The sequence below is a fragment of the Zea mays genome, unplaced genomic scaffold (assembly GCF_902167145.1).
Source record: "Zea mays cultivar B73 unplaced genomic scaffold, Zm-B73-REFERENCE-NAM-5.0 scaffold_66, whole genome shotgun sequence".
Classification (NCBI taxonomy): domain Eukaryota; kingdom Viridiplantae; phylum Streptophyta; class Magnoliopsida; order Poales; family Poaceae; genus Zea; species Zea mays.
In genome coordinates, this window is record NW_023367322.1 from 83576 (window position 1) to 102767 (window position 19192).

At 42.0% G+C, this 19192-nt stretch overlaps 1 protein-coding gene, 1 non-coding gene and 1 pseudogene across 3 annotated transcripts in view; 2 read left to right on the forward strand and 1 right to left on the reverse strand.

Annotated features, from left to right (window-relative positions):
• Positions 1 to 1531, reverse strand: LOC118475792 (ribulose bisphosphate carboxylase large chain-like; annotated as a pseudogene). Its single transcript, XR_004855106.1, has one exon. The product of XR_004855106.1 is annotated as a ribulose bisphosphate carboxylase large chain-like (transcript).
• Positions 1529 to 19192, forward strand: part of LOC118475791 (cytochrome c oxidase subunit 1) — a 38264-nt gene continuing 20600 nt past the window's right edge. Inside the window, exon 1 of the mRNA XM_035963971.1 lies at positions 1529 to 19192. This exon is cut by the window's right edge and continues 20600 nt beyond it. Within this exon, the coding sequence (XP_035819864.1) occupies positions 5850 to 7436 (1587 nt within the window). The 5' untranslated portion in view covers positions 1529 to 5849 and the 3' untranslated portion in view covers positions 7437 to 19192.
• Positions 10196 to 10329, forward strand: LOC118475793 (small nucleolar RNA Z247). The gene has a single exon (XR_004855107.1). It is a non-coding gene; the product is annotated as a small nucleolar RNA Z247 (small nucleolar RNA).

The following is a 19192-nucleotide window of genomic DNA, read 5'->3' on the forward strand; positions in this document are numbered from 1 at the left end:
TTTTTTATTTTATATGGTATCCATCGCTTTGAAACCATCAAATTGGATCTCCTTCCATATTTCACAAGCTGCGGCTAGTTCAGCACTCCATTTGCAAGCTGCTTTGATAATTTCATTACCTTCACGAGCAAGATCGCGCCCTTCGTTACGAGCTTGTACACAGGCTTCTAAAGCCACACGATTAGCTGCTGCACCAGGTGCATTTCCCCAAGGATGTCCTAAAGTTCCTCCACCAAATTGTAATACGGAATCATCTCCAAAGATTTCGGTCAGAGCTGGCATATGCCAAACATGAATACCCCCAGAAGCCACCGGTATAACACCTGGCATGGATACCCAGTCCTGAGTGAAAAAGATACCGCGATAACGATCTTTTTCAATAAAATCATCGCGCAATAAATCAACAAAACCTAAAGTTATTTCGCGTTCCCCTTCTAACTTACCTACTACTGTACCGGAGTGGATATGATCTCCCCCCGACATACGCAATGCTTTAGCTAATACACGGAAATGCATACCATGATTTTTCTGTCTATCAATAACTGCATGCATTGCTCGGTGAATGTGAAGAAGTAGGCCGTTGTCGCGGCAATAATGAGACAAAGTAGTATTTGCGACCTCCTGTTAAGTAGTCATGCATTACAATAGGAACCCCTAATTCCCTTGCAAATACAGCTCTCTTAATCATTTATTCGCATGTACCTGCAGTCGCATTCAAGTAATGCCCCTTGATTTCACCGGTTTCGGCTTGTGCTTTATAAATTGCTTCGGCACAAAAGACAAAACGGTCTCTCCAGCGCATAAATGGTTGTGAGTTTACGTTTTCATCATCTTTGGTAAAATCAAGTCCACCGCGTAGACACTCATAACACGCTCTACCGTAATTTTTTGCGGATAATCCGTTTAATAGTACATCCCAATAAAGGACGACCGTACTTGTTCAACTTATCCCTTTCAACTTGGATACCGTGAGGCGGACCTTGGAAAGTTTTTGAATAAGCAGGGGGAATTCGTAGATCCTCCAAACGTAGAGCGCGTAAGGCTTTGAAACCAAATACGTTACCCACAATGGAAGTAAACATGTTAGTAACAGAACCCTCTTCAAATAGGTCTAATGGATAAGCTACATAACAGATATATTGATCTGGGTCCCCAGGAACGGGCTCGATGTGATAGCATCGTCCTTTGTAACGATCAAGACTGGTAAGTCCATCAGTCCAAACAGTTGTCCATGTACCAGTAGAAGATTCCGCAGCTACTGCAGCTCCTGCTTCTTCAGGCGCCCGAGCTGAGGAGTTACTCGGAATGCTTGCTGCCAAGATATCAGTATCCTTGGTTTCGTACTCCGGGGTGTAGTAAGTCAATTTATAATCCTTAACACCAGCTTTAAATCCAACACTTGCTTTAGTTTCTGTTTGTGGTGACATAAGTCCCTCCCTACAACTCATGAATTAAGAATTCTCACAACGACAGGGTCTACTCGATATGGATTAGGCGTAAATGAAACCTTTGCAAAAATCGAAAAAAATAAAGATATTTAATTAATATCAACTCATTAAATAAAAAAAGGAGTATGCTTAAGTTAATGAATATGTTTCATTCATATATAATGTGTACACCCTGTGTACAAATGCAAAGCAAGTTCTTTCCAATGCTACTTCCAAAATGCCAGTGCACGGATTTGATCTCTTGACTTTTATTAGCTCCTGATATAGATAATGCTACGTGCTCGCTAACTCTATTCGTCCTGGCATGGCAAAGCGGCGAACCTGCCTGCCTAATGAAGAAAGAGAAGTCGATCTAGAGAAGCTTCTTAAGTAAGAATAAGATGGCAAAAGAGTAGAGATTTTACAGTTCATTCGCTTGGAAGCTAGCTTCATCTGGAGCATACACTCTGGGAGGGGTATCACAATCTTCTGTACCTATATGGAAATCGTAGCAAGGCTAGCTTGTAACATCGAAGAGCAGGCATTTCCAATTAGTTTAGTTGAAACGTTGCAAAAACCATAGAGCTGAGCTGGCTTATTAGGTAGTTCCTTTTTGCATTATATATTTAACGCCTTCTTGCTCATCTAGAAACTCTCCCTCTCATATCTCGTGACAACTATTCCTGTCTCGGTTATCTGTGCTATCCAAATGCCTGCCTCTTTGTAAGCCCGTGCAGACTGAAATGCATATGCCTCCCAAAGCGGATTAAGCATATCCTCGCTCTCTCTACCCTTTCCTCTCTCATTCCAGAAAAGAAGTGCAATATGCGATCAATAAGCTTACGGATTCAATACCTTTGATAGCATCATAAGTAGTGCCGTAGGTTCAATCCCAACCAATGCCCAGCTTCAGCAAATAGAAGAAGGGTTAACATCATGAATATGCGATCAAGCAAAGAGTGAAGAAGCAGCAATACGTGTTTTGAGTTATCTTTCTTTTTTCTTCTAAAAAAGCAATAGAAAAGAAGAAAGAATTCCGTAGTGTGTATCAACTTCATCTTCTCCACAACCTCACAGACCTTATCACTAGGGAAAGCCGATACAGCTGATCCCTCACCAGATGAGGCTGGTGACAAGTTCCAATTGTACTTTTGTTGACCAATATCTGACCGAGAAATGAGTTGATGAACCCGTCTTACCAGAGATAGGAATTTTTCCATTATTCGATGATCCAACGCGCTAAGGGAATTCATGTTCTCAGTATTGACCATTACCCTGGATTCTTTCCTACCCTCAATTGTGCCACCTTCTTGTTACTCGCTGGCCGAGTATAATCATTATTTTATTTCCAATTCTAGTAGTTTGTAGTTTGATGAATATAGTTTATAACTATAATATGGGTTATAACTCAGTCTGTTTATTAAACGATTCTCGCCTTCCAGCAGCTTCAGGTAGCCTCCCTTAACCCTGCAGGATTCGAGGGAGTCGTCGAGCCTTCAATTCATCCGGCACTCGCTGGTAACTTCCAGGAGCCTCGAATGATTCCGACACCCTCTTCAGCGCTTCTGGACGGTTCTCAACTGAAAAGTAAACTCAATTCGTTAATAACCCGCTTTGCAAATTTCTTTTTCAAGTGCAAAAACGATGAAAGGATCAAGGTCCCTTTCTTTAACGATTGTGGCCTTTTTTGAACTAATTTTCGGACTTCTATCCGCGTCTTTTAGCCTCATCTTCATATAGCTGGAAAATCCGTGCAAATAACTCCGCCATCAACGGTTCCTTCCTCGGCTAAGAATAATGCTATGCTATCCGGAATTGCAATTAGATAGTTGTAGATAAGGTAAGGCCCTTCCCCTCTATCCAGTTCAAACCAATGGCATGAAATAGCACTAGCGAAAAGGCTAAGCACATTTGATAGAGGTATACCTCACCAAAGCAAAGAAGAACAAAACCTGGGACGAGGACGGTCGCGAATGCAAATGCTTATGGTTCTAATCAAGTGAAGCCAATGCTAGGAGGTTGAAACTAGAGGTCACAAGGCATGACGCTGGAGAAAGAGAAGCGTGATGTTGTCAGCAATCAAATTATCGTAAATAGATAGTATAGTATAGTATAGTTACGCTTTCCTGAGTGACTGGATTCCTAGCTCTTCGACAGCAAGAAGTGGTACGAACTTCATCAGCGCATGAGAAGCAAGCGGTCTTAGTGGAGTGGCGGACTTCCCCTTTCAAGGAAAGGAAAGTTTTCGGATTCTCGTCAAAGAGGAGAGCTGAGCCTAAAGAAAATCACATCAAGCTAAGTGCAAACAGGCGCAATCAAGATCACAAGAAGAAGAGAAGAAACAAGAAGAAAACACACCAAGGCATTAATCAACAGCCTAAGCCGAAGCCACCATAGGCAATAGATCACAATTCAAGGAAAGGAGCAGGGTCACTAATATTGTATGGATAGTACTCGAAGAAAGGGAACTCCCAGGAAACCTAATCTATAAGAGCCGTGTTCGTGCTGTGGATTTCAAAGTGAAGTTCTTAGGTGGAGGCGAGTTCTGTTCTATTCTATGACAATCCTCAAACTCCATTCATCGATTGCTGTTCCATTGAAGGGAAGGAACTCTATGTTGGAAGTCTTCCCAAGCCAAGAAACAAGATCTGTGTCTCTATTACTCGAGCTGTGTCAATGACATAAACACGCCGTAGTAGGGTGTGCCGTTCACCCATCTCAGACGCCATAGGTTCTCTATTCTTAGGATCTGCCTGGCCTGGCCACTCAAAGAAAAAGTACAATCTGCTGGGTTTTGACATCAGTGAGGATAAGTCACGTACGAGTTCAGGGCACATGATCTTTCGAAGTGCCATAGGAATTCTAAGAATAAGGGATGGTGCCAACGAGAAAGAGACCCAGCTATTGTACTGGTAGAGAAGTGACTCGACTGGAAAGGCAGCTACCTTGGTTCTTCGAATAGGTGTGGGTAAACTGCTCGCATTTTCCTATGTGGGTGGCGAAAGATTCTTGCTAGATTTGGATCTTAACTCATACCGCTGTTGTGGCTTGAAGGGAAAACCAATTCATCCTTATGCTTTTTGCGCTAGATAAGAACAAGAACTTCCCTTTAAGTCTTTCCGTCTTTCTACCTGACCTGCAGAGGACTAGATAGAGGCTGGCAAGCCATAGACTCATTGGGGTCTAAGTAAGTACAAACAACTTCAACTCCTCGCGAACCGACAGGACAGATTTCCCCGGCAGCTGCAGCTACTGGTATCAGCACCAACCAACTCTATTCTAGCCTCGTAAGCCACTTCTCCTCTCCCGGCAGGCTTGGTCTCGCCTTCTCCAATTATCGGCATCTCTCTCCTATTATCGTATGAGAATTCTAGCCAGTCACTTCGGGAAGGAAGTCAACTGCAAATAGCCAGCCTCCACGAACAGCAAAGGAGCTACGGCACTTCTGGCACTATCCTCAAACCCATATGGCGCGTCGTCAACCCAATTTGCCAAGCGTCAATCTCAATCTTCCAAAAAAAAGGAAACTAGCTATCTAGAGGAAACTAACTATCTCTATCTAGAAGAAGCTGAGAAAGGTACCGCTGTCTATGAAGCAAGGTCAGAATGTGCCGCTAAGATCCCAGCCAGGCTATGATAGCAGGAATAAGAAATTGCCATAGGGGAATCCATTCATTCTCGACCATACAGGGAGTTTAGTTTCGAGGATAGCGTATTCGTCCGAAGTCGTATTAGTTGGCATTGTCACTGGAACAGTTTCCTTGATATCATCTGTGGGCTCTCCATTGGTTTGGTCCGGCATCTTAGGTTTCGCAGGATCACTTCACTTAACTTATTTCATTTCGAGAAAGAGAACGATTCTTCTTCGATCTAGAAAGAACGATTCTTCTTCGAAGCATGAACCAACCCGCACCTGCCCTCAAAGCAGATACGAATCACGGAAACTTTGCCTCTTCTGAAGCGCAGAACCAGAAAACCCACGGCCTGCTGCTTGATTAGAAAAAGGAGATCCACGGCCTGTGAGTAACTACGCCATGTTACGAATCACAGCCTGACTTCCTCTAGATGAAAGCATAGGTAGTGACGACCTATTGTTTTCTTCTCAGCGGACCCAATGAGTAACTACGCCATGTTACGAATAAAAGCGAGGGAAAATCGGATGAGCAACTTTTGCAGCTATATGAAATGCACTTTGGAAAATCAGGTCTTGAGGACGAAAAACACGATAAAATGGACTTGCCTACTTTTGCACCGAAGAAACTCATAAGTAATCCAATTTCCGAGGACACGAACGGAAGTAAGCTGTTTTTGGTATTCGTATCGGAATTAGCCAGAAGAAGAAACCATTTTCACTGCCCTTCATTCTTTGGCCTGCCTGCCTTAGTGGCCCCTCTCTGATAAGGTTTTCAAAACGAAAAAAAAATGACAAATCTGGTCCGATGGCTCTTCTCCACTAACCACAAGGATATCGGTACTCTATATTTCATCTTCGGTGCCATTGCAGGAGTGATGGGCACATGCTTCTCCGTACTGATTCGTATGGAATTAGCCCGACCCGGCGATCAAATTCTTGGTGGGAATCATCAACTTTATAATGTTTTAATAACGGCTCACGCTTTTTTAATGATCTTTTTTATGGTTATGCCGGCGATGATAGGTGGATTTGGGAATTGGTTTGTTCCGATTCTGATAGGTGCACCTGACATGGCATTTCCACGATTAAATAATATATCATTCTGGTTGTTGCCACCAAGTCTCTTGCTCCTATTAAGCTCAGCCTTAGTAGAAGTGGGCAGCGGCACTGGGTGGACGGTCTATCCGCCCTTAAGTGGTATTACCAGCCATTCTGGAGGAGCAGTTGATTTAGCAATTTTTAGTCTTCATCTATCAGGTGTTTCATCAATTTTAGGTTCTATCAATTTTATAACTACTATCTTCAACATGCGTGGACCTGGAATGACTATGCATAGATTACCACTTTTTGTGTGGTCCGTTTTAGTGACAGCATTCCTACTTTTATTATCACTTCCGGTACTGGCAGGGGCAATTACAATGTTATTAACCGATCGAAACTTTAATACAACCTTTTTTGATCCAGCAGGAGGGGGAGACCCAATATTATACCAGCATCTCTTTTGGTTCTTCGGTCATCCAGAGGTGTATATTCTCATTCTGCCTGGATTCGGTATTATTAGTCATATCGTATCGACCTTTTCAAGAAAACCGGTCTTCGGGTATCTAGGCATGGTTTATGCCATGATAAGTATAGGTGTTCTTGGATTTCTAGTTTGGGCTCATCATATGTTTACTGTGGGCTTAGACGTTGATACGCGTGCCTACTTCACCGCAGCTACCATGATCATAGCTGTGCCCACTGGAATCAAAATCTTTAGTTGGATCGCTACCATGTGGGGAGGTTCGATACAATACAAAACACCCATGTTATTTGCTGTAGGGTTCATCTTTTTGTTCACCATAGGAGGGCTCACTGGAATAGTTCTAGCAAACTCTGGGCTAGACATTGCTCTACATGATACTTATTATGTGGTTGCACATTTCCATTATGTACTTTCTATGGGAGCCGTTTTTGCTTTATTTGCTGGATTTTACTATTGGGTGGGTAAAATCTTTGGTCGGACATATCCTGAAACTTTAGGCCAAATCCATTTTTGGATCACTTTTTTCGGGGTTAATCTGACCTTCTTTCCCATGCATTTCTTAGGGCTTTCGGGTATGCCACGTCGCATTCCAGATTATCCAGATGCTTACGCCGGATGGAATGCTCTGAGCAGTTTCGGTTCTTATATATCCGTAGTTGGGATTCGTCGTTTCTTCGTAGTTGTCGCAATCACTTCAAGCAGTGGAAAGAACAAAAGATGTGCGGAAAGTCCTTGGGCTGTTGAGCAGAATCCAACCACACTAGAATGGTTGGTACAAAGCCCTCCAGCCTTTCATACTTTTGGAGAACTTCCAACTATCAAAGAAACTAGAAACCAATCCAGTTGCTAGAAATCCATCATTAGCGAGACAATTATTTTTCTTTTCTTTTGATTTGTTTGGGCTTTGCCTTAACCGAAGCTATTGCATTGTTTGCACTTATGAGGGATCTTATTTGTGTTCTAAAATATTCGAGTAAAGTATGAAAGGCTGGAGCAACACTTCTCAATGCCACTTCCGGAAACAAATTCGTCGTGAATAAATAGAATAGCGGAATAAATAGAATAGGTTGGACATAGTTCCTTGTAGGATGAGTGGATACGTAACATAACCATTGGGGAGGCTTGATGTTTCCGTTCGTGGCGGGACATCCATCCCTCCCCTCACTTGAGTTTTGTAGGAAGTAAAGTGTCTCATATTCCATTCCATTCCAGTAGTATGAGCTTATTTCCTTTCCGATTCCGAGGCCACCATCTAGTGAGTGATTGGTATACTGCGGATGGTGGGAAAGAAGAGTGGGTAAGTGGGCTTCTTTCATGGGTTCGATTGGCTGGTTTTGACTGCCCTATTTTGCAGGATAGAAGAACTGTTTAATACTTTGGATCATGGATAATAAGCTGCTCTTGCAAAAGTGCCAGTGGTATAAAAGAAAAACTTCTCGACTTGGCAGATTCATTTCCTTTCTTTCGTCCTATGTTTGTGCAGGGGCCCCCGGTACCTGAATAGAGCGTGGATATTTATGGACGGGTCTAATCTCGTCGACATGCCACCCTCTCCTTTCAGTCGAGCATTTCACTCTCTCCTGTCGCTTTATTCGAGAATGCGAACACCTTAGCGCCCTCTACGCTCCTCCTTCCAATTGTTCGATCGTAGAATTGCACAAAAAAAGATTGAGAATCACCGATTGAACTCAGTAGAAGGTTTTCCCTGACTAAAGAGGCCTATGGAATAGAGGCGCGCAGCGTGGAAAGAATGGAAATTGCAAGTGCAAGACGGTAAAAACCGGGCTAGTTCTGCGTCGGTCATCATGCAACTTGACCACATGAAATTGGGGCGTCTCATTTCCGTGAGAATTGTAGTTGCATTCTCCTTGTGGAGAAGTCAAAGTGCCATAAAGGGTCGATCCATTCTATCTATTTAGAGGAGGGTGAGCCTACGACCACCAATTGCTTATCTCCAATTACCAATTGCAGCAGACTTGGACTAATGGAATTGCTTGAAGTGAAGACCAGTGAACAAAATGACAAAAAAGAATTGTTTACCTCTTTCGAGTTTCCACATTCTGGGCACAGCTAAGCGTTTAGTTTAGGCACATATTGGGTTTCAGACAGATAGGGAAGGTCAGCATGGGTTGACTGGGATCCCTCTGTTTCACTAGACTGGGGAGACGAGAACTATAGAATCTAAGGCGGCCCAGAGAAAGCAAGAGTGAGTTGCCCGGCCAAGCCCGTTGATTTGCTTCAGAACGAAGGTATTCGATTATTCCTGGGATGGGAGACATTGTGGATCTCTCGAGGACTATGAAGACCAAGGAGTCATGACTAATGATCCCGTACTTAGTGTGTACTGGTTTAGTAGGGAAGCCTTGCCTTTACCAGCTAAAGGGAAATAGGTGTGCTGGCTGCAGTGGAAAAGATCATATAATATAAGAAAGAAAGGGGTCGTCCCAAACTTGTGGAGTGCGATGGGGGACTTGGATCTAGTGCCGAGTGAGGAGCTTTGCGGAGCCTACTCCGGTAGACATATTCCGCAGCGAGATATTGAGTGCTGTCCGTGCTAAGGATAAGGACAGGTTAGGTTAGCTCTGATGGTGGGACATGCTGAGCGCACCCTAATCATCTTTGAATAAATAGCCCTCCACATTAGTGAATCCAAATCCAGAATACACATCCAAGGAAATGAGCATACTTCTTGGAACTACTAGAGAGTTCAAAACCTCTTGTCCCTTGGGCATAAATGATCAATTCTGTGAAAGGTTAGGCTAGTTGGTCCGGCGGAATGGAAACATTAGGGCTTGATTGACATACTCGAGACTTAGCAATCTGGGTTTCTTGGACTAGTTTTGTCAATGGGCTAAGACGAGATCCTACGGTTCACTTTTCTATCTTTAGCATTCCACTTCACTCCACAAGGGGAATCATGGATGAACAAGACAAACCGGGCCTACTCCTTCCCAATCTTCTGAACACTACTTATGATTTTCGCTACGGCACTTGAGTTGGATATCTTAGAGAGTCTAAGCCCGTACTCTGAGGTTGGTGAAGGGAAGTGAAACGTAAGCGAGGTTTCGAAGAAACGATAGAAAAATCGATTTAGACTAGTCTCCCTCCTCTCTATATTATCTGAAATGTTCCAAACCAAAGTAGGAACTGCTGGGATGGGAATAGGACCAGCCAATCCGTCGTGCTTTGATAGCGTGCCAGCCGAGCGACTAGCTTGTCAGGTAATATGCATTTCCAGGTCAGCAAGTAGGTAAGCTGCGGTGGGGGGCCTGACTGGCGCAACTAAAGCCCCCGAGGAGAAGATCAAGGGGAAAGACGCCGAAGTCGTCAATCCATTGTATGAATCATGGATGGCAACTGATCAACAGGTACTCGGATACTTGTTGCTTGCAATGACTAAAGAAATTCTTGTGCAAGTCTCCGCCTGCCGCACAGCTGCCGAAGTCTGGAGTGTCCTTGAGACAACCTTCTCATCTGTGACGAAGGCGCGCGTCGTCAATAGTCAATACAAGAATCGCGCTCTCCAGCTTGAAGAAAGGCGACCTATCTATCACCGAATATGTCGGGAAGATGCGGGCGCTTGGAGTGGAGATGTCCAACGCTGGCAAGCCGATCGACGATGAAGACCTTGTCTCCTACATCCTGGCAGGCCTCGACGACGACTACAACTAGGTTGTGACCACACTGAAGAACCGATCTATATACTGTGGGGGAAGCCTACGCGCAACCCCTAAGCTTCGAGCAGCGCAGGGAACTGCTCCATGGCTCAAGTTATCACTCATCCTCGACACACATTGTCCCTCGAGCTTATCCAAAAAAACCCTTATCTCCGGATGTACATTACCGGAAAGCAATATAGCAACTGATAGTTTAATAATAAATCGAACTATTGATTGAAGGTCAAAAGCTACTGTTCATCCAGATCAGTGAGAGATGGGGCCAATCCCTGGCTCGAACGGTTTACGAATAGGTTTCCAATCTAGATTGATATCCTGCCCGTAGGGAATATGTATTTATTGGCCAAACCAACGTCTGTGCAGAAATATGACATTAATCAAGCTTTATTTCAGAAAAAAAAACAGGAATAATGGTTTAAGTGTTCTAATTCTTCAGTACATTCAGGGAAAGAAGCCCGCCGACCCACTCTTCTTTCACCCTCCATCACCCCCAACAACTAGGGGGAAGTGAAGGAGGGGCCTCGGAATAACTTATTCTTATATATTTGATAAAGATAGTTATCCTACACGTGTTATAACTTTGTTTTTTAACAATGAATACAGTAATCGTAGTTACTGTGCAATCGCTTCAGTTCATACATCATACTATTGTGTCCATCCATACTATACTATTGGCATGGTGATTTATGAAATCATAGTATAGTAGTGACGTAATATTTATTTTATATTATTCTTATAATCATTTATTCTCTTAGTCTTTTGGGGGACTAAAACGCTTAAGCAGTCAACTATAATATCTTGAGGAAAGTAATAAAGTTCTCTTTCATATTCATATATAGTATGTTCTGTGTTATACAATTCATTATGGGAGTCGTAGACTTTGCCTATTTGCTCAATAAATCCTTGTGTAGTAGGAGATAGGAGATCATATCTTAGCTGCTTAGCTCGATATATAATATTGTCATACATGAATTTATTAATTATAAATATGGGGTGTCCCAATCGAATCGAGTCATTGCTTTCCTATATAGGCTTGGGAATGCTGCGCCATACAATGGTGTTGTGATGAAATTATCATGAACTGTGTATACAGGTACTGTATTATTACCAGATTCATATTCATCCATTAGAATATCAATAAAATGAATTACAGTTAAGGCATCCTTCTGATGGATGAAGTTAGCAAAAGTGGAACTAGTGTTCTTCCGAGTATTCTTTTTGTTCGTGGGTATTCGTAGCGTTACGACTGATTTTTTCATTTTAGGATTAGAACCATGCCATGGGTTTGGTATTTAACAGTTATTTTGACAGGTTCCATGATTATATAATCTTGGACTGTAATCCAGTATTCTGTGGAATATATAACTGGTTTATTGATAAAACCACTAACCCAGCTAATACTTGCAACCAAATGCATGAGGTTCCTCATATCTTTATATTCAGATTCCCAGAAATTGTAACATTCTTTAATAATAGTTTTTAAATCTTCTACTACCATATAACTACCAATCTTTCCCAGCAGATCAATAGCTGTGCTAAATTTGGATTTCCCATACACAATAGGCATAAAGATATTTTTGATGATATCACGATCAAATAAGCTACACACATATCTGGTGATAATATGTTCACCGTATTTCCGTTCAATATATTTCTTAAAATCAGAGTCAATAATTTCATAAATATTATTTATTTTATTATTCTCACTTATAAGATTAGTATTTCTAGCCATGGTAATATTACCCAGTAAATAACTCAACATTTGATATGCACTTGCTGATGCGTCCAGGTGAATTGGTGTTCTAGCAATCTTATCAGAGTCACGGTTTTTTAGTGTAATAACACTCGAGAGAAACTGAAATGGGTGTCTAGCCTTACGTGCTAGATTAGCCAATCTGTCTAGCACGATATCAGCCTTATTACTATTTAAGTCAGGACACTCATGTATATTTTTAATAAACCATATTATACCTTCATTATAATTCTTCCAATATTTGGAATAATGGAAAGCTGTTGAAGCCATAAAGGTTCGTATGCCCTGACTACCTTTATCTGGGGGTGTATCTGTCACCCCACTTTGCGCAAAGAGTATGAGAGATCTAACAAGATCTCGTTCGTGGTAATGAAAAGGACCATATCGGTAATTTCGTCCCCTAAAGTCCAAAAACGTTGGGAAATACAAATTGTAATTTTGTAAAGCATCAGCTAGTTTTAAAATGTATTGCTCGTAGCAGGCAGACTGAATGTTTTTTATCCAAATGTTGATCAAGTCTTTTAAAGAAAAATATTTTTTCATTTCTTTGTCATTCAAGTAATGATGTTTTAGTCTTACAGTCCCCTCCGTTCTATCAATAGAAGCAAGAATGCTAGGCATGAGAAGCCCTGATGCATGGTATATATCCTTACATTTTACCAAATGACATAATAATTTTGTATTTATTTGATATGGCACACTCTGTAACTTGTTTATTACACGGGTTAGTCGAGCTGTTTTTTCATCACTCACCATATAATATATATGTTAAAACGCTCTTCATCGTGTGTAGATAACAGGGTTGAGGTATTGGTATAATGACCAAGTACTTCTGGGTCAGAAGATAAGTACCCACCCGTTAGATCCCTCAGTTTGGTTGTTACTCTGTCGTTATTCAGCCGTTTGGGTCTGCGATTCCTCCATTCAATTCAAGTGGTGGACACACCATAGGTAATGCTATATGGAGCGGTAGCTCCTTAATGTCAAATACACACCTAACATAGGTGATATACTTTGCATACTTACCTTTTTTAGGGCTCTTGATATCACCATGAGGATGGTAGATCTCAACCAAATTCCTATTATTTAGCCAGGTAAATAGGGTACTCCCTATATTATACAGCTCTTTAGAGCTATCTGATTTATTGCTTTTATTATTAGCTTCTTCTTTCGGAATATCAGTTGTCTGATTAAGACTATCATCTGTCACCTCAGCCATAGTCTCAACAACAGAATCTGGGAAGTTGATAGAGGATTCTCTAATTCAGCTCTCATTATTCGTGTAATTTCTTACGTTTATGTCTAATTCAGCTACTAAAGTAGACAGACGTACACTTTTTTGTTCCAGTGCAAAAACATTAAAGTGCTTGCTTAGCACCCATATAACAATAGTTTCAATTGTATATGTCCCCATTGCTCTGACTATAACCTTATCTGACTCATTTTGTAATTTATCAAGAAGATAATCCATATAAAATCTTTATTGAAGAATAATACCTTCAACTGTGGTATATTATTATATATAGTATTTTCTTTACAGTGAAGAGTCATATCTTCCACTTTGAGTTGTATATTTCTGAATTCTGAATCTGATAGATCTTCTCTCCATGAGTTTTTGATAAACTAAAAAACTTTATAAGTCAGTTTTTCCTCTCTCTTATTATCAAGTGATTCTGTTTCGTAGGACTTCATGAGGGTATCCCAGAACTGATAAAGTAGATCTAACATCTCAGTAGTGTACTTACCATTCTTTTCTTTGGGCACCCAAAATTAGGAGTTATACCTCCTAGTTTTTGATTCCCACTCCTCAAATACAGTTTGGTTTTGAGATTCTATCATTTTTTTACTGATCTCTTGATCATCGCGTTCTCTTACTGTATTATCAAGCTCGATGACAGGAGCGCTGCTTTCCCTAAAAGGATCCAGTACAGGGTTAGGTTTTTCCTGGGATAGTTGTTTCACAACATTGTCTACATATTCTTCAGCTTGAGCAATTTCTTCTTCTCTAGCTTTAGCTTTAGCTTTCGCTTTTTCTGCTCTAGTTGCTGCTTTAGAGAAAGCTTTAGCTTTCGCTTTTTCTGCTCTAGTTTTTTTTGAATAACACCGTGAAATTATCATATTAATTTGAAATAAATAAGAGCCTTTCATTAAAAAGAGCATTTTCATTTTTATTTTATTTTCTTAAAACTTATCATATCGTCCGGTGGTGGATATTCCAATCATATAAGAGTATCAACTTTATTTATAGTAATGATACTAATGATGTGTCTTTACCTTGGCTTGATCTAGTAGTTAGTTACTAGATCCGACACCCGGATCTTTGTGTGAATCTAATATTGATGCTCGGTATTTGAATCCGTTCTGCAAATCAATATTAGATTAATTGGTTTGTACCTTTATAATATCGCTTAATCGGGAGGTTACTTTTTACCAATGAAGATCTCTCGAGCTGCTCAAAGATCTTTAAGTGGCTTAGCTTACGAGGTAGACTTGATCATGATCCATATCCAACCTTCTCCCATCTGCTTCTGTCTCTAAAGATTAGAGTCATCGACGCGATTCAAGTCCAGTGCTGATAAAATCCTGCTGTCCAGTTCGGGAAAGCAAGTGATTGATTAGTTCCATTGGTCTATTGGCTTCAGCTTCCAGTCTACCTCATTTCTATCAAAATGATCTGGTGTCTTTAGCGCGTACTACCAGTTAAGGAGCCATATCCGAGGCTCTATCAGCTGTTATACCCTCCTGGGCAAGCGTGTTATTGAGGGCTCTTTATCCCGTTTTTACACTAAAGGGATAGGGTGAAGAGCGACCTCGATAGGGAGCACGAGCGATGCAAGCAACAGGAGGACAAGACAAGCCAATGGGATGAAGCCCTTATCAGGTCCATCTTTGATGAGAGGGCAGTAAAGAAAAGAGGTTCTTGGGCTGTCTCACATAGCCTAGCTTTTGGTCGGCTCTCTCGCTATATCCACCCGGATATCGCTTCGTTCACCTACTCTGAGCGGGGTATTTTCCAGTCAGGGATTTCTCCCCATTCCGAGTAAGAGTAATTCACTCTCGTCTGTTTGCCAAAAATGCGGGGTCTAATTTGTTGATTCTCGGATACGAAGATATCAAATGGGATACATCAAACTGGCATGTCCAGTGACTCATGTGTGGTATTTGAAAGGTCTTCCTAGTTATATTATATCGCGAATCTTTTAAATAAACCCCTTAAGAAATTGGAGGGCCTAGTATACGGCGATTTCTCTTTTGCTAGGCCCAGCGCTAAAAAACCTACTTTCTTACGATTACGGGGTTTATTCGAAGATGAAATTGCATCTTGTAACCACAGCATTTCTCCCTTTTTTTCTACCCCAGGCTTTGTTTCGAAATCGGGAAATTGCGACAGGCCTTTTATTCATAACATTAGTAGTTACTCATTGGGTGCTATTAGAGAACAATTAGCGGATTTGGATTTGCGAATTATTTTATTATAGAGAATTCCGTGGTGGAATGGAAGGAATTAGAAGACGAGGGGTATAGTGGAGATGAATGGGAAGGGATGGCAGGAACAAGGTAGGGCTTCGGCTCTTCTTTATCGGTATCGGTAGTCTTTCTTGCTATAGGTAATGTCTTGACTTCGTTGATGGTTGCAGGAACTGCTTCAGTTTCACAGGCCCCTTTCAGAACGATATGTAGTAGCTCATCCTAATTGAAGTATTTCATTCTGGCGAGCGTTCCTTTCATTGGAAATCTTATGAGTGTCTTTCCTGGTTTTTAAAGACGGGTTTTCATATGCCGTCTGCGCTTGGCTTCGGCTGTAGAAAGAAGTCCCTTTCTCTCAGGCAAGAGGAGCCTTATCCAGGATTCGCTCTAGCCGCTTGACTTATCTGCTTTTGGCTCTAAGGGTATCACTCTGTCTTTTTTCTATCTTTTCAAACTATTAAGATTCTGCTTTTCCAGAGGACTCTAACTACAAGGTATTGCTTCGAATGGCCCCGTATAAATAGATTTCAGAAGGAATTGACTGCCATTATTGTTTCCGTATCTGGCACTGCTCAATCCTCTATGGAAACAACGGTACTTCCGTTCCTTTCATATCCTGCCTTGCCAAAGAAAGCGCTATTGAATTCCAAACATGCGCTCGATGACTTGATCACGAACGATACAGCCCTTATCTTATCGATAGTTCAGCATTCAAGTTAAGCATGAAAGAGAACGGGGGTAGGTCAAGCTAAACCAGAACAATCCGCGCTAGTAGCTCAAAGCAAGAAAACGTATGCTAGTGACTAAGGCGCAATCCAACTGCTCTATAAAGGCTCTGCTTGTGCTATTGCCCCTTACGAAAGTCCAGGAAAGGATGGATAAGAGGATGAGTTAGGGAATCCTACGTAGGTACGAAATGAAATCCACTCCTAAACTTAGTTGTATTGGTATTGGCCTGCCACCTAGCTAGAATAGAAGGAAGAATCTCGTAAATCTAGATTAAGTAGCACAAGCTGATTTAGAAGGATCAAGTAAGATGAAATTTCAATGACCCAAAGGAAGGTGTGTTTGCTTAAGGATGGGGATCCGGTTGTGCCGTGCCGGCCCCGGGAATCGGCGAACTACGCTACACAGTCAGATACCTAAGCGAACGGATAAGGGAAAGCCCGCTATATTATATATAGTAATCACCTGCCAAAAGGAAAGCCTGACCGAGAATAATAATAGGTCTATGCGCCGAACAAGCAACGGTATATTAGAGATAGTAAGGAGTTGTATACACGGGGGTATGCATTCATGTCACGCTTTCTGTGTGATAAGAGGTTGCTAGCTAGCAAGTATAGAAACAGGAGATATGCGTAGTTAACAGAAGCAAGGGAATATGCGTGAGTTGATTTGAGAGTTTTTTTGAGAAAAAGCAATTTGGAAAATGCATTGCATTTTCAAGGGATTGCCAAGCTAGGCTAGGGATCGTCCGCGGGTATCAGATCAGGAATATCGTATTTATCTCTTCTAATCTAGATCCCACTTCCCTCCACTTCTTGCCTCACGCCCGTCAAACCTGACTCCACATTAACGACTGTCCTTCCACCCAATTCCCCGCACCCTTGCATCACATCTCCAACCCCTGCCTCCACGCGATCTTCCACAATCGTACCCCCCACCTCTGAAGCTTGCATAACCCCCGACGAACCTGTCTGCACCTGCGGGCCCGCGCTTACATCATTGGCATCGCATGATTAAACATCAGCACGCGCACTTCCCTCCGTTTTCGATGCCGACAGGGGGCTGCTAGGGGGTGTCAAGTTTCGTTTCGGTCGTGTCAGACGACATGCAGGGGGGCAATGGCTGCCAACGGAATCTATAATAATTCGATACTAGGTCAACTGTACCATCGGACTTGTAAGAACATGTAAAATGTACGAGGTTGTACCAGCTGTGTGCAGTCCTCCGGCACGGGTTAAGTGTCCTGCATAGATCTTCCCCTCTCTCCCAACCCAAAGAAGAGATGTTCGCTTCATAGCCTTCTCTTCCGAGATAAACCCTACAAAGGATCCTAATCGTGCTAGCCTTTCATGGACTCTTCTTGGATTTCCTTTCAGCTGCGCCCAGCACCTCTCTAGTTTCTCTACGAGATGGAGATGGCTCATTCTCTAGTTTTCCTACGAGATATAAGTCAGTTTCTATCGTACTTTGAAGTTCAGGAAGGAGTTATTAATTAAGACGAAGAAGAACTGGGTGGGGATATGCCTTTCCCATAACAATAGAAAGAATCAAAGCCAATATACACTATAACTATAGAGGCCTACCTATGAAAAGTGAGATGAGAGCTTTGTGCTAATAATTGATTATAAAGGTGTACCTATCGACCCCAGGTAATTAATGCCCTATCCTTCTACTTGAAAAACGTTACGTTAGACTTGACCAACTGTTAATACCAATCCGGCAGCAATAACTACTACTAATGCATATTCATATCCCACTAGTAGACTTAGCAGACTGTGACCTAGCCAGTCTATTTGTTGACAACAGACCAGTACTATCCATCAATGCCACAAAGACCATAGACGACCTCTATTTCGTGGAAGAACTCCTTCTCATATGATGCAGGGCAATAAGACCAACTGCCCGCCCTACCTAGTGAGAAGAAAGCTTATAAATATAAGCATAAACGAATTCCTAGCCGAGCCCTATACTTACCTGCTTGTACGGTCAATGCCCTAGTAGACATCAACTTGTTCATAAACTCCAGCCTTATCTACGCTGCTTTACCCGACCCAGGTGACCTACTTTCTCAGATGAGAGATTCGGCGGAGTAGTAGGAAGTCCCTGTGGAGAACTAGAAGACAAAACGAATATAGCGGACCAAGCAATGAATGACCTAGCCTAGGTAGTCCTATGTTTGACCAATGCTGCCTTGTATGTCTTGATCCAAGATTTCTCAGCAAAAAAAGACATGGGATTATTGATCAATTCACCATCCTCTTCATCTGAGTGTGCTTCCACTTTATCGTTTGTGGCATGTGCATTATGCAACAAGTAGATTCCTGATAAATGAACCTTCTCCACAGGACCAGCAGGTACCTCAGCAGTCCACTACTACTACTGCTGGACAGCCTAGTTCTTCTACACCACCAGCTATAGCTCCTAATGATCCATCATCAATCAGTTCGACTTCAGTTCCACCTACCAAGCCGAAGCAGCCATTTCCAGAACGGTTTGAGAAGTCAAGTGAAGACAAGCAGTTTGCTAAGTTTCTTGAGATGATTCAAGATGCGCAGATTACCATCCCCATCCTTGATGCTGTCTTACATGTTCCGATGTATGCAAAGTTCTTTAAGGACAAAGAAGCGAAACATTAACGAGCCAGAAGTGGTTACTCTTACTAATACTCTTACTCTTACTAATACTAAGGTTGATTTAAGTTTCTCTGGTTCTTGATTGAGTCTTTGTCTTGCAGTTGCAGGAGTGATGTCAAACCTCTTGCTTGAGTTGTCTGTATTGGAAGTCGTGTAAGCGGCTTCTTCCGAATTTGCCTTGCCTCCGGGTCTAGTACGTATGAAAAGATGTCAGCGTCGTGGCGATTGCCTTTCCTGGTCTGGTGGTGAAGGATTCTATTCCCGAGCGGCTAAGGTCCAATCCGGTATTCTATTTCGTCTGTGCGAGCATTAAAACCAACCATTGCCGACGTCCTCATATTCTCTAATT